General features: G+C 45.0%; 1 protein-coding gene across 1 annotated transcript in view; it reads left to right on the forward strand.

The window, feature by feature from the left end:
* PDE9A (phosphodiesterase 9A) overlaps positions 1–16,049 on the forward strand; it is a 48,842-nt gene that overhangs the window by 19,852 nt on the left and 12,941 nt on the right. Inside the window, exons 5-9 of the mRNA XM_062573790.1 lie at positions 1,268–1,322; positions 2,119–2,189; positions 6,495–6,579; positions 11,117–11,198; positions 13,604–13,678. Of these exons, the coding sequence (XP_062429774.1) occupies positions 1,268–1,322; positions 2,119–2,189; positions 6,495–6,579; positions 11,117–11,198; positions 13,604–13,678 (368 nt within the window). The remainder of the gene's footprint in view (positions 1–1,267; positions 1,323–2,118; positions 2,190–6,494; positions 6,580–11,116; positions 11,199–13,603; positions 13,679–16,049) is intronic.

Consider the following 16,049-nt stretch of genomic DNA (forward strand, 5'->3'; position numbering starts at 1 on the left):
TCTTGCTCCTGCCAGACCAAGAGGGCATTCACCCTGCGGGCGTGGGAACGGCTCCGCGGCACCGGGCAGCTTAAAGAAGCTCCTGGGGGGGAAACGGGAGCAAGGGAGCTGCAGCAGCTCGGGGCTCAGCAAACGCGCTTTACGCCTCCTCTGCCTGGGTGAAGGCGGCGTGGACGTACCGAAAGAGCAGAAAACGTTGCTATTGTGCCGCTTCTTCCTTCCGAAAATATACTGTCCCTTACAAGCCGGCGTCTTGTTTGGAGAACTTGTTTTTTCCTGCGTTACTGATCGCAGTCTTCTGAGAGTGACAGGAAAGGGACTGGGGCTTCACTAAGCTGACTCTCCCGAGCCAGTTTTAAGTGCCACGGTGCTGAAGTTGCAGTAGGAGGCAGGGAGCTGCCGAAAGCGGAGCTGCCGACACCCAGAGCAACTCAACCGGCACCGGCACCGGCAGTGACAGGACCTTCTAGCTGGAGCTCCCTGCCGCAGGTGCCGTGCTACGCCGGCTCTGACTGAGTTATGTTTTCAAGGGAAAGGAGGTTGGGAAATCCGTGCTACAGATGTCCTGCTGGGTCCATCCCATGAACTCTGTAGGGTGGACTCCATGCTGCTAGGATGGTCAGTCCAGCATCTTGCACTTGCCTGGAGTTTATGTATAACCGTACACACCTCGCAAATTTGTGCCAAGAGACAGGTCTCCAGGGTAGTGTCACGGAGTAAATCAGAAAGGCAAGCTGGGTTTTCTTCTGTTTGTAAGCGTACCGTGTTGTTCCTGGATGCTTCGGGGCCAAACAGCACTATTATCAATTGAAAATTGCATTTCTGATGATATGAAGCAGGTCATTGAGAGCCAGAGGCCGGACCATGAGCCAAACCCTTCAAAAGCAAGTGACAGTTCAGGCTGTCCCACTTGAGAAATGTGAAAGGAATCTCCTTTTCAGAGAGCACTGCCCTCATAAATTATAAAATAAGATGTCTTTCAGAGAGCCAGCACCTCCAAAAATCTTTCAGAAAGTCCTGTGTGTAATCCACAGAGACAGAGCAGTAGGGACAGAATCAAATAAACTAGCAATTATGTGGAAAGAGGAATCATAGATCAAGTCTGCATTACCAATTGGTGTCACTGCTCAAAGGGCCAGAATGACTTTTTGGCTAAATGTGTCATCATCAGAGTTGGGAGTCTGCAGATACAGCTTTGCAGCAGAGCTGCATGTGCCTTCTTCTCTGTCTCATTTTCTCTTATTTCTCCCTTTATTTTTATTTTTAGAGAAAGAAGAATTGTTCCAGAATTTGTTGGGACAGATTGCCGAGCAACTCGCAAGGTAAGCAACTGAACAGCATTATCATCAATTAAAAATTCTATTTCTTTTATTGGGCTGAAGTGAGCTTTTCACGGGAGCCAAAGGGGCACTTTTAGGACCTTCAAATCCCACTCTTCCTGCCAAATTTAAGTCTGGTACATGTGTCTCCCACTAAAAGCAATACAGTAGCTTAGAATAAAAGTGATTTTGACTTATCTTTGCTCTAAAAAGGAGATCAAGCATCAAATAAAATTTTTTATTGTATTTCTATCCTCTTAGGAAGCAAAAGAAATGCTTCCTGATAGAGCATTAAAATCATCCAGTTGGGTTTTTTTTTTCCGTTATCACACAAATACACCTCTCCTCCTGCAGTCTGTCAGCTTGTTTTATTCCAGCTGCTTTCAGTAAGAGAGATCTGCCCCACCGCAGCTCAGCAAATCACCATCGTAACTCGAAAGGAGGAGAGCTCCAGAGGTGTAAAACTACGGAGATGCTGCTGTTGGATGAAGCACTGTCAGTTTAACTTTGCCTCCCTAGGGGGTACACTAACAAGTTGCTGCTGAGAGAGGGGGTGTTGAAGTGTCTCAGAGCCATAGTAGATTCCTGGAGCCATAACAAAATCACTCGGCTTTAATTTTTCTGAAAACTCTTGCACACATGTGTATTTTCCACCAAAATTTTATTTTCGTTATGGCAATCACTGTTGGAGTAATCCATCCTCTGAAAAATGTAGACATTTCTAACACAAAGTCTTTGGTAGATAGTATAGATATGGCACTATATGTATAACATTAATATATGAGGGTTTTCTTTTCAGGGTTTTTAAAATCAATGAAATGAAAACGGAAGTAGCTAATCACTTGGCAATGCTGGAGAAAAAAGTTGAATGTGAGTGTCCCTTTATTTGCCTTCAAGCTTGCTACTACTTTTTTAAATTAATCAAAAGAGGATAATGAAGGTGCCTTCTCCCACATTAATTATGTTGGCTATTTGCACAGGACAAACATTTTATCTTTCCTTTAGACTCTGTCCTTTCAGAAATACACTTACTGTATGTTAAATTGAATATGATCGCGTTTGTTCTTACTGCTGGCTAAAGTCCATCATGAGCGCTAAGGGCTGAACATATTTCTAATAAGGGTATGTTACACTCCCTATCTCTGCCTTTTTCTGCTGGGGGGGGGGGAATGAAATTGGGTTAGGACTTCCCCTGCAGCATAATCCTATCTGCACGTGTGCATACTACATGCAGCATAAATAAAGTATGAATGAGGTTCAGAAGTATCAATAAATGTGCGGCATAACGTATGCTTAAAGACAGCCAAAGGGAACTTCTTCGCCTCATAAGAGGCAGTGATTTCTGGGTTGCAAACACAGAAATCCACACCTCGCAGGCCCTGTTTCCTGGCTGAATATGAGAACAGAGCAAGCACACACAGTATCGCCTCTAGTTTCCCTTGCTTATTCCGCGTGTTGACAGTAATGCAATTGTTTTTAGTTACCGTGCAGCAACAAAGTACAGTTCACCTGGTCAAAGAGCTCCTTTTCTGTGTTTTTCCAGGCAGCATCTGCCTTGTAGTTTTTAAACATGTTATGCATAAAACAGATTCAAGAAAGTCAAGGGAAGGATATGTATAAGGCACTGTCACACAGCGCCGTTTTGACACCAAAGGTCAAATCCTCCTTAATATGCAACATTTAAGTCAGAAATGGACGGAGTTTTCCCCAACATTACAGCTGCAAAAAAGTGCTTTCTCGCTAAAGCTGCCTGGGGGAGAAAAAAAAAAAAGTTTCTGGTTCATGGAAAAAGTTGTTTTCTTGAATTTCCCCCCCCACCAGAAGCTACCTTGACCCTGCAGCTGCTCAGTGAAACTGATGCCTTTGTCAGTAGGGAAAGAAAAAAATGTTCCATTCAAGGAGCAGTTGCAGGAGAACCTCTCCCAGAGGCCACCCCGGCAGCAGCCTGCCCTGAGGCAGGGGCTTTCCAAGAGCTCCAGAGCAGTAGGAGCTGCTGGTAAAGTCTGCCCCATGGCCACTGTCCGTGGACCTTGCAGCGCGCCTAGCCCCAGTGCGGATCTCCGCAAGGATTCCAGGTAGCGATTCCTGATCCACTAGGTTGCACTTTATCCAAGGCATCACTGATTTATTGTTTTGTCCTTCCTCCCAAAAAAAAAAGAAAAAAGAAAAGGAGAGAAAAAGAAATCAGCTCTGTTGCTCTGCATTTTCTATGAAAATGATGATTTTTCTGATTTTCTATGAAATTTCTAACCAGTTCCAACGCTCTGGGCTAGATCCACAGACTAGAGCAAACGAGGCAAGTGTTTCTATGGCTCTTCCTATCCCCCGGCAGTAAGGGGGAAATGACTCTCCCAGACACCTAAGGGCTGCTTTTGCCTGCTGGCTCTCTCCTTTGAGTTTGCACCGTGCACAAACTGCCTTTCAGCACCAGCAGCCCTGCAGCAGTGGAGCGAGATAGCAAAGATCCCCACATGGCCAGAGGCAAAGAGCTGTGCCTTTGCACGATGCAGCGCTTCCTTGCCGGTTTAGGGAAGGCAGCATTCCTGAAACTGCCAAGCCATGCAGGTGAACTGAATTCACTGGTCCCCAAATGTGGCTTCTTCTTCTTCTTTTTTTTTTTTTTTTTTTTTTTTTTTTCCAATTGTGTCTTCTCTGCCGATAGAAGTAACAGCAGATGCAGCAATCTGCTGCCATTCTGCCTCAGCGCTTGTGATCGCATCTCCAGCAGCCTCAGCCTGTGGGAAGGAGCTCTCTGGGTTGCCTGTCTGCAAGTGCACCCATCTGCTCAAAACTGGACTTCCAGAATTTGCAACAGAGCCAAATCCAAAACATTTTGAAATAATCCCAGGCTTTCATATTTAAAAGGCAAAACTGTGAGGGGAAGGAAGAATCCAGACTCCTTACTCAGGCAAGGTCCTGGTGGTTGCTCTAAGAGCCATGTTTCAGTACTGGATTTAGCCCAAGGATTTCTTTAGACAGCACAGGGTCTTTTCAGAGGTATTTCTTGCTGCAGAATAATATAATGAGCCCTTAATCAGTGCGCATGACAAGGCCATTTATCATTTGCTCAGAAAAATGTGAGTAGAATTGTGCTTTTGTTTTGTCTTTTCTCCTACCTCCTTCAGAAATCCCTTTTCCACCACTTTCACATGCAGTCTCCAGGTTTTCTTCCCCAGAGGGGATGTGTGTGGGAATAAGAGTTCATGACAGCTCTACATCTGCACCTCACATAATATGTTCTCAGCTTGCTTCCCATTACTGTCTAGAGACAGGATCACAGAAATTTGTTTCTAGGAGCCAGATCTTTTTACTGGTTTTTAAATCCCATCTAAAGCTTGTGACTTCCCCTTGGAAAAAATATCTGTGCAGGGAAAGCACTGGAAACACTTTATTCCATGGCTTTACTTTGTCCCAGTGTTCACACAATAGCCAACACACGACTAAGGAAGCTGGCAAAATTTGTAAGCATCTCACATCTACCTTAAGAAAATAATTACGTAAATTATCTGCTCCCCTGGGGAGGTTTGGGGAGAAAACTAAAGAGAGACAATACCGAAAACGCTGCCTTTTTGCACCATCTCTCTTCTGCTCTCGGCAGTTGCCTGCCCTACCGGCTTGTCAATCCGATGCTCTGCCTTGGTCCCACCGCTTCTGGCCACCTGTTTAATCAGCTTGGCGAACGGGCTACCGCGAGCTTCTCCCAGAGGAGTGCACAGCGGTGGTGTAGCGAGGTGCAGGGGCTGCAGGTCAGCTGCAGCTGAACCAAGGAGCCAACAGGACAGCCCAGCTGAGCACCCAGAAAAACGTAGCCGGATCCCCAGAGTAAAGATGCTGAATAAGCAGGACAGCATCTTACCTCTATGCTCTCTTTCAACAGCGATCACCCAAAGAGATTGCTTATAGCTATGGTAGAAATTTCACCTCGAAATGTGATTTTTAAGTAGACGATGTCCCTGTATTCAAGCATAACTCAAAAGCCTGTCCTTTTCCTCTTTTATTATGCGATGTTTTGGACTTGGTTTATATGCCTCTTCTGCTTTTCCCTGACCCTGTCCCTCATCCAAAAGCAATCACTAGCATAAATAAATAAAAAAGAGGTCTCTGCTGATCTCCAGAGTTCTGCTCTTTCAAAGCGGTTTTTCATTACTTGTATGTAACCCTCCAGATAAGTATGATGATTTTGACTATTATTTTATAAGAAAGTGATTGAGTACTGATTGTACAATTACACCTTCCCTTAAGTTCCCCGGACCACAGCTTGTCCGTGCAAACGAGTTCAGCAAACAAACGCGCTGTGAAATGATTCCATGTGAGTGATACGCACTTAATGAACGGTGCTGTATTATGTCCTTGAGAACGCTGATAGCTCAACCAGAGGGAAAGGAAAAGGAGAATATTCACATACACACACTGCGTTAGGTTCTCACAGCTACGTGGAATGAAATGCATTGCAACATAAACAAGCAATCAAACCTTTTGCCTTGTGGCTCTCAATTACATACCGAAGAGGAATGTAGGATTTTTTGTGCTGCATGCGGAAATAATCTTTGATTACAACATTGATTTGCACAATCAAAAAAAAAAGTGTCAGATCTTCAATATTTAAACACAATGAGATCAATTCTTAAAGTCAAAACTTCTCAACATTTCTCTCTTCCTCTCTCCCCTGCATTCGCTCTCTGGTTTCTCCGTAGCTATCAATGCCTTTTAGAGCTCCTTAATGCTCTGCGTGAACTTTCAAATTAAAACCTTTTATCTTAATGGGAATTCTAATCCTACGGGGATGTGTTTGCCTAGCTGCACTTATCATCCCATCACGAGAGGTTTTTCGCACAGGAGCCCCTTTGATTAGCGCTCCACAGCAGACAAGTAAAGGCATCAGCGCAGCTGACTGCGGCGAGCAGTCGTGGCAAAGACGAGACGTTATAACCATTCTGTGAATTAAAAGACTCGAGCTATTATCTATAATTGGCAGCACAGAATTCCTGGGGGGGTTTCAAGATACATCGCTCTGGCAGCACCTGCACACGTGGGAACCAGGGCGGACTGCAAGAAGTGCCTCGCTCACTGGATAACCCCGCTGCTCGGAGCCCTTTGAAAGTTTGTACGAATGTTGCAATGAGATCCTTCGAGTTTCACCATGGCAACACCCCTGTTGTTTTCCTTTGTTGACAGTGGAAGGCCTGAAAGTCGTGGAGATTGAGAAATGCAAGAGCGACATTAAAAAGATGAGGGAGGAAATGGCAGCAAGAAGCACCAGGTAAGTTCTGCTTCGGCTCTGACTGAAGTCGCGAGCATCTGGTTTGCAGCGCTAATGCCGCATTTCTGCAGAATAGACTTACGTTCTGGGTTCAAGAGGGGCAAGGAAAAAGATAACCATTAAGGACATTGGCTTTAATTTAACAGCCTGTTACATTTGAAGATTTATAGCCGTTCATCAGTTAAAATAGTGCAGGCTTCATGATTTGAGAAAAAAAAAGTCCTGCAGCAGAGAGTAACTTTTTCATGTGAAGAGAAAATCTTCACTCAGTTTTTTGGAGAGAGGGAAAGGCAAAAGCACTTCTGCAAAGTGAAGCATTTGCTTGGGAAACAGATAACATTCAAATTAGCTCCAGTAAGATTTAAACCGTAGTCTGGGAAAATATCAAATAAATATGTAACCATTCTTCTAATTATGATCTCATGCTATTATAAAGTGCCCATTTCGATTTCAACAGGAATTTGGGAATTTGCTTTCCAATTAAAGGGCTCGTTCTGCAATTGCCAAGCCTGGTTTCCCTGTAATTAAAACAACAGCTGAAAAAATTGCATTTTGTACGGTACGTGGTCTCAGCTGGAAAGTCTGCCCCCTGTGTCACCAAAATGCCCCATTAGGACAAACAAATCATCACTGTGAGATTATGAATACTTCTGGGAAGGCTACTGAAAAGGGGATTTTTCACACTGCTTGAACTGTAGGTGAAGAGGATTTTTCTCAGCAAATGTGACTATGTTATCTCAAAAACCTCTCTCTTTTTCTTCATGTGGGGTCAAATTCTCGGACCTTTAATCAAAGCTATTTCCCATTGCTCTCAATGGAAGATTTTGCTAAAAGAATTAGGCTTTACGAGCACTGACTTTTATAAATTTTACTATCCAGATATGTCAGGAAGCAGAGTATTAGTACATTCCTACAAAGTCTAAGGCCAAGTTCAGCTGTCATACTAGCATAAATGGAGACTAACATTATTAACCTCAGAAGATCTGCTCCAGATTTATACCAGTGTGATGAATTGCAGTTTGCCCTGAGGCTTGCATCATTTCTGGTTCAGGTGTGTGAGGAAATCTCATCAGAAAAATCAGAGCTCAAATTGGCAAGCAAACACAAAAACACATACGCTGCTCTGTGCTTGATGTGCTGTGAATAATGTGTATGTGCATACATTTGTCTTTATTTTTCCTCAGCTGCTATGGGGAGCTGCGAGAATTGCACTGATGAGTCTAGGGAGGCAGACAGAAAACTAACCCCCCCCCCAAAAAAAAAAAAAAAAAAAGTTATGGTAACTTCACATTCATGCAGTTAGCACCACATGCATCGGGAAGTACAAGACTGTTCCAGCAACAGCCATGACTCATTCCTGTCACAGATTTTGTCATTTTACAATCTATATTTTGTAATATAAACAGCAATATGTTAAGCTCATTTAACAAGAAAAACAGGAATAGAGAGTGCTGCATCTACCCAGCGCAGCCTGCTCCAGATCTGGCTGAATCTCCCTTGTGATCAGTCCTCCCTCTCTCATGACCAGGAGGACTCTCTGCATCTCTGGAGCTTTCAGGCCACATGGGTCTGGGCAGCATCAAGTTGCTGATCTGGCTTTGAGGCGCCAGCATCTCTCACGCAGGAATTTGCAGTGTGATATGCCTTGGCAGACCCTCACTGTCGGGGGTCTGGCTAGGTCAGGTACTGGCAGCCAGCAGTACAAGAGCAGCACAGGCTCCAGGAGCAGCCAGACACTCCAGAAAGCAGCCAGAGATCCAGGCAGGCTCGGACATTTGGCCATGAAGTTGGAGCGGCTGTAAATCCGTGGCTGTCGCTGCTACACCAACAACCCCTGCCGCCGTCTGCCCTCCTGACAGCCCTATCGCCTTGTCCCACCCAGACTGCTCTCGCTCCGGGAGTCATCACCCCAGGGGAACAGCTCAGCCCTGTACGTGCTTATCCCCAAGTGCCTTCTCACCCCTCCTGCTGGGTCCTAGGGCAGCCCGTGGGGCCTCCTGCGCCTGCGTGCGCGCGTGGCACACGTGCTGAAGCGGCACCACGCCGGGCGCTCGGCTCCTGCCTTCGTGGCTGCTGCTGGTCAGTGGGACGGGCTGAGCTCCGGGGGTGGCTGCAGCTCCCCTTTCGCTGGGTGACGGTGGTACCTCCGCAGGGAACAACGGCAAGGGGGGATTTTTTACTGGTGGTTTGTGGCAGTTTTAACCGCTGGCAGCTGGTACCTCAAAAGTCAGAGCTCCGCATGGAACATGCTGTGCTAAAAACAGATGTATTGCTCTGCAGCACGTAATGCTGGGTACAGGCACCCAAGCCAGCTTGCTCTTAGCTACCATGAGAGTTGTATAGATGCTCGAAGCAGAGGTCTAACTCGCTCTGCCCAGCATCACCTTGTGCCATATTGATCTGCTTTTCTTGTCGGTGGCAGTTTCCTGCAACCGTTCTTCTACGTGGAGCTTGGAAAAATATGCAATATATACATGCAAAAGAGATAACTCAGTAGAACTGGGGGCGTGCTTTTTGTGGATCTTGTATCTCCAATTCTTTGTCCCACAGAAACACTCCCATGCTCCACTACATCACCATTTCTCCTTTGTAACGTAAGGTGAAAATTGAGGTCCCGCACCAGTAACGCAGAGAGGCTTGCACAAAATCCTGGCCAGGTTCAGCTTACAGTCAGGGGTTGCTCTGAGTCACTGCTTTCTGGTGTACAAGTGAGGAGAGGGTTGCTCCTTGTGTGGTCTTGCCATTAAGCGGGACCCGGGAGCAAGGTGCCAAGGAACAGCACACAGTTCCCCATCCCCCACCATCTCCACCGGCGCGATGCCGTCAGAAGTGGTGACCTCAAGCTGAGGTGCTTCATCCCCATGCCAGGCAGCTCCACAAACAGACTCCACGGCCGGTGCAAGGGGCATGGAGGCATCCCGAGGCAAAGGGGAAATGGCTTGGGTCCTGTTTTGACTTGTCATCCCTTGTGCAGTATGTCATTTGCCACATAAAGGGTTACAGTTAGATTTAGATATTGTATCTGAACTAAACTCATGTATGTGTGTGTGTGCACATATTCCTTTAATAATATCACAATGAATATAGCTATATTCATCTATAGTTGTGTATTCTTATATTTACATTTACCATACAGGAGGATAATGATGAACAGCTAGGTTTATAACAGTCATCACGCATCGCGATATCTGCATTTCTACTTGGCAGAAGGGCAAAGCGGCCCTACTGGCATCAATTTGATTTGCTTTTTTTGCTAGTCTGCTTTTTGTGCTAACTATTGGCAGACACCAATAACATTACAGTCTTTTAAAATTGCGATCACTTACAAATAGAGTTTTGCATTTGTAAGGGCCTGATGCATCCTGGCTCTGGTGTGGTCCCCAGCGTGGCAGGATGAAGGCTTCAGAGTCTTACGACAGCTGTGAAATATGGATGGTTGGCTGACCTGAGGCTAACCCTGGCAGCCAGCTCCCATTAGAGCAAGGAATGCCCCAGTCTCACTATTTTTATCCCACTAATACTCCTCACAGTTGAGAAAATGGGTTTAGAAACGATTAAGACAGCTTTTCACCAACTGCGAATCTCCTTAAACAGCGCAGGAAAAGGCAGCTGTTTGGAGGCTGCTGACCAGCATGAACTAAAAGATGAAATTACTTTGCAGAGGATTCAGACAGTGCCATCGGAAATGATAGCAGGGATCAAAGACAAGAGGAAAAACAAGAGCGATGTGGGCCAGTTCCCAACAGAGAAGCAATAGAGAGAGGCAATACAAAATTTGCAAAATCCTGAAAAGGGGGACAAATAAAGTTAGTGAAATGTTTCAGTCAGTTTCATTTTGGGCTTTCTTTTAGGTTCATTTGGTTGTGGGGGTGGAGTGAGAAATGAGAGAGGATAATCCAAATCTTAGGTCTCCAGGGATAAATGCGAAACGCGGCAGATCCGCATCCCGTGATCGGTGCGGTGCGGTGTGACCCTGGGAGGCTCCCGCGGCTCCTGGCCCAGTCTCCCGCGTGGCCGCCCTGGCACAGGCCGGGGGTGCTGCGTGGACAAACGCGAAGAGCGATGCAAGGCTGCTCTCTCGGGGATCTGAGTCTTTAGCTGCAAGGCGGTGAGCTCTGCGGTACTAGCCGGTGTCAGGGGCAGAGCAGAGTCGCCACCTGTTTTATTCACCAGTGCTGGTGCAGCCTCCTAGTTTGAAAAGCACGCTGGCATGAATGCAGGCTGTTTGCTAAAAGGAAGGTTACTAGGTTTAAATAGAAGGGGTTGGGTATCCATGGATACATGACTGGAGAAGAACAGTCCTAATCTGAATTCAAATATATGGAGAAAGGCAGACGGGAGCATTGCACAAGGGGAGAATATCCCAAACAGGATCACACTTTTAAAGCATTTCAGCAACAGCAGATTAGAAAAGGAGAGGTTGAGAAGCAGCACAATCTCCAAGCAATGCCTACCAAAAGACCAAAACACATCTGACATTTTTCAAGACCGAGCGGTGCTGTTCCCGCAATGCTAAGGGCTGAATATTTCATTTCAGGACTAACTGCCCCTGCAAGTACAGCTTTTTGGATGAAAACAAGAGGCCAACTCCCCGGCGGGATGTACCCTCCTACCCAAAGGTACCATGCAATACTCATGCTTATATGAATCCTAACACATGCTTGCCATCCTGACAAATGTCATTTTACAATGCACGACTCCCTCGCCCTCTATCATTTAATTATTCTAAACACGGGGCCTGATCCAAAATTCCTGGAATCCAGTGGAAAAGCTGTCATGGCCTGCAACGGGCTTAGAGTTGGATCCTCAGTAGTCTTTAATACTTGAAATCTCATTAGTGTTTGAAATGTTAATGACCATTTTGCTCTTGTTAACATTTAATGCTCTTCCGTCTAGTAATATTTGCTTATTCTGTATGCTTGTAGCACACTATCAAAAATACCCTATAATGTTGTACTCTAATTGAAAATAGTGCTGCTTCCTGTTTTCGCCTAATGGATTATTTTTTAATTTAAAAAAGTAATTTATGGGATGCTTCAGTTGGGAAAACAAAGAGAAAATGCTACTTTGGATTCTCTCCAGAATGATTCATTGCACCTGTGAAAATGAGTTAGTGTATTTACTAGAGAAAATGTCAATGTTTGAAGAAGAATGTCTACCAGGCACAAGCAAATACAAATTCAGAGTGGTGAATGGGGCCAAAACCATGAAACACACAGGATATTTGGTCCAAGCGCCTGCAGTCCCTCTCCACAGAAATTATTCAAAGCTGCCAGGATGCAGCCGCTCCATGTCCAACTCGCACCTTGACAAAACACCAGGTCACACGTGTGCAAATTGTAGTTTAAGAGCAGTCATTTGCTTGCACAGACCAAAGCTGTCTCAATGGCCTTGTGTGACCCAGCTGCATCATACAACATACATCCTTGCAAACTTGTCTTCAGAGCCTTACTGAACAATGAATTATAAATCTTGGCTGTATTATTAGAAGACTGCCATTTATTTCACCCTGCCTAGCAAAAGTGATGTCTAGGCCTATGAAGTAGGCTATGGTAGACTTACGTTTTTTTTAATTAAATTTTGCCCTATATAGGGCAAACATAGCCCTTCTAAAACTGATTTTAGCATTTATGCCAGATACCCCTTCAACTTTGCTCTACTGCTATAATATCGAGACTTTGAATTAACAACAAATGCTACAGAGAGTTGTGTTGACTGGCTGCGGGGTAAACCAATATACTGCTGTCCAGGGAACACAGCTCGTAAGGGTTTTGGCTTCAGAAGAAGTTTGGGTTCTGCTTGCCAGATCTGTGATATTTGTTATTAGGTTTGAGGTGACAGATTTGTCCAATGTCAGTGAGGCTAAGAGGCGATGATTCTGCTGAAAGAAGAAGTGGCCATGATTAAATAACTCATCCGTATTGCTAATTCGCAGATTTCTTGCAGAACATCATATTAAGTGTACGTTAAATATGCAAAAGCAAAAACTGTTGCCTTCTCCAGAAGGAAAATTCATCTTCAGTGTTACCCTTCTCTGAATCTTAATTCAATATCAACAATTTGATGGCTCAAATAGTTTCATTCAGAATTGCAGTATAGTACACCCGAACTAATTACAGACAGGTATGGTAAATGGACCAATTAAAGCTACAAGATTTTTGTGTTCCAAGAAGACTTTGATCAATAGAGTCTAAGAAATATGATTCAGTAATGTCCAGATTCTTCCCTGATCTTTTAACCCCCCACATTCTTTTTTTTTCTTTTTATAAACAAATCCTCACTGCATGATGAACTGGATTTTGAGCCTAAAGATAAAAAGTTAAGTAAATCTTGCAGGCTGACAACCAATTTGAAAAAGTGGAACTTCTTGAAAAAATACTCAGAATGAGACTATAAATTATCTGAAATTCAAAATATTACACTAACTACTTTAAAATAATAAACCTATACACTTCATATTATATAGCCACAACTGGATGCATTAAATGCACTAAATTGTTTCACTAGTAGAGGAATTAATGCAGTGGGGGGCAGACTGGCATCCTACACCCTTTACATCTCTTTGCTGAAATAGCCTGTATGCCTCCACCAGCAGCCCCCTCCCTAGCATCTCCTCGCTTCTCCCTTTTCTCCCAGGTCTTCCATATCCCTTGCCCCACTACAAACGTGCCCGTCCACCCCGGCATCCCAGAGCTGCTTGTGAGAGGCAGCCGTGCTGTGGCCCGTTCAGAGTCGTGCGTGCCAGCAGCCACCTGGCATGTCCCCCCCTGTATTCAGTGGCATTTTTGTCACAAAAAAAAAAAAAAAAAAAAAAATTGCAAAACATTGCTTTGGAGGAAGGGTGGCCTGCTGGCTCTCAAGTTACTGGGAGAAAAAGGAAAAGGGCAGAGAGAGAACTTTTCCCTTGGGAAATCAGGTCCAAACCTACATGAGCGGGGCCCCGGGGCATTTCAGAGATGTGCAGCCGCAGCCTCACGCAGATGCAGAGTGCTCTCGGTAACGCTGCCTGTTGTTTTGCCCACAGTACATGCTGTCCCAGGAGACCATCGAAGCTCTTCGGAAACCAACCTTTGACGTCTGGCTGTGGGAGCCCAATGAGGTAACGATGCGGCGATTAAATAACAGCTTGGGGCTTACAAGCAAGTAACTAGGAGGTAAATTTGGCTACAAGTTTGCAAGGTGCCAGGTCTCTGCAGCATCTGCCTGCAGACCCTTGTGCAATCCCAGTGACGGGTCAGGGATCCCACTGGTCAGTGCAGCTGCCACAGACCCCTTGGAGGTCTTTGCTGCCCTGAAGCCTTGACATGACCGTGCAAAAGATGGTCATCACTTAGGCAACTGGCTCGAGTCACCCTGTGGTCAATACAATGTGCAGCCTCTGCTGGCTGAGGAGCTAAGGGCCAAAGAGCTCCTGGCTGCGCTTTGTCCCCACTGAGGCTGTCATCGAGAAAAATACTCCTTCCCACAGTGAAGACAGACCCTCAGGGATTAGCCCCCATCCAACAGCACCATTTGCTGGGTTTGTACTCTTTCTGAGAACAAACAAAGCCAAAACAGCTATTTGAGGTAATCTGAAGGAGTTTTTTTTTTTTTTTCCCTCCTCTCCCTTACCTTATTTTTTTATTACAAATTTCCTTTCTTGTAAGACTTTCCCAAAATCAGGAAATCACAGCTGCTGCTGTACGGATCCAGACTGAGGTGCATGCATTGATTCATACCCTTTTACGCAAAGGGTTTTGTGCAGCGCTTTCTGAAGAGGTTGCCAATCTGCATGCACAGCCTATTAGGCATACTGTCATTAGTCTCCTTGCTTTTGTTTGTCATCTGTATGATGGAAGCTTCTAGAAGGTCCAATGTGCCTCTGCAGAAGCACGAAGAAGGAGGCTGTGTCTCCAATGGCCAGCATATAATATAGTGTAAAAATAGATTCAACAGATCTGATTAAATCTCAGGCAGGGAAAACATAAGGGAGGACAGACCTAGATTAGGGTTTGAGTGCTGAGTTCTTCTTGAGGGAAGGATTGAGTGGCACTAGCAGCACAATTAAATTTTCCATAAAATATTACACATACAAGAGTCAGTCTAGTTCAGTATTTCTGGATGCACATGACAGGGAAAAATAGTCCAAACCTTCCCCATATACACACACACACACACCAAGAAAGAGATTTCGTTCAAGACATTTCATCTGGCTGGTGGAGTAACCGACAGACTCTCTGGTGGCGTTCTGGTCTGTCTCCCACTTTTGCAGAGGCTGGCAGCGCTCTCCTCGCGCGGCCTCTGCCAAGCTGGGGCGGACGCTCTGCAGTTATTGCTCCCTTTCCAGCCCTATTTCTCGGCGCCGCGGCCGGGCAGTTAGTTGCTCAGGCAAAATGGCTTGCCCTGTCTATTGAATGCCTGTCAGGTCTTCCAAGTGAGGGAGAATTACTACCTGCCAGGTGGACCGTAACACTGTTGGCTCATTGTTATTCTGACTACTAGGAAAGAATACGGAGGGACAAAAGAACATTTTCCACGGATTCTTGCATGCTGGAGTGTAGTATTTTAGCATAGTCACTCATTCAGAGTACTGGGAAGCATGAATGCTGCTAACCAGAGGGTACAGAGATCAGGCATGCCCTGCAAGGAAGGTGCGCTGCCCAGAAATAAGATGCCGCACAAACCCTGGTGACCCGAGCACCATATGGGTTTGCCTCACCCTTTTAGCTCTGGTTTGTATTTACAGAGAATGTTTCAATTCTATCAATGCTTATTTAGCATTGAACAGTTAGTTGTCTATGTGCTCAGTAAACAAGGAAATAACATGGTGCTCTGCAATATGTCGGTAATAGGGCTATCCAGCAAACTTGCATTCTCTTTCACAAATGCTCGCTCATTCTAAGCCTTAAAAGAGTCCCATATTCAAGTTTTTGCTGTTGATCAAGAAAACTAAAATTATTTTTTTTAAACAAAAATTGATACCCTTGTGTATTCACTCGACTCCAGGATAGGAGCTCTGGAACTCCAAATCACCCCAGTGACTCACCCAGAGCCCTCTTGGCAATGAGTGGAGGGAGACTGGCGTTTCCTGAGCATAACTCAGCCTCTCAGCTCAGGTTTATTGTTTCAAAAAGTCATTTCTGAAACTGTTGCAAAACATGTATTCTATCTCAGGGACTAGGAAGGAGACAAAGTGCTCTGCGTCAAAACACTGGCTATGTGATCTGAGCACAGATCAGCTTGTGACATTGTCCCTCAAGTCTTGTAGGAAAGTCTCTTGCTTCCTATTCAGATGACTCAAAACCAGCCCGCTTGATACCACAAAAATTATGTATATTCCCTGGATAAATATAAAATTTCATTAGATGAAACCATTTTTCTAGAGAGTTTAGAAGATCCTAAATAGTAGAAACCTAACTGAAAATTTTTTCGAGGTTGTATTTATGGTATTATACTCATCATATTGTAACTCCTGGATCAGTCTACAGTCT

Source organism: Rhea pennata, chromosome 1, assembly GCF_028389875.1.
Source record: "Rhea pennata isolate bPtePen1 chromosome 1, bPtePen1.pri, whole genome shotgun sequence".
Lineage (NCBI taxonomy): Eukaryota > Metazoa > Chordata > Aves > Rheiformes > Rheidae > Rhea > Rhea pennata.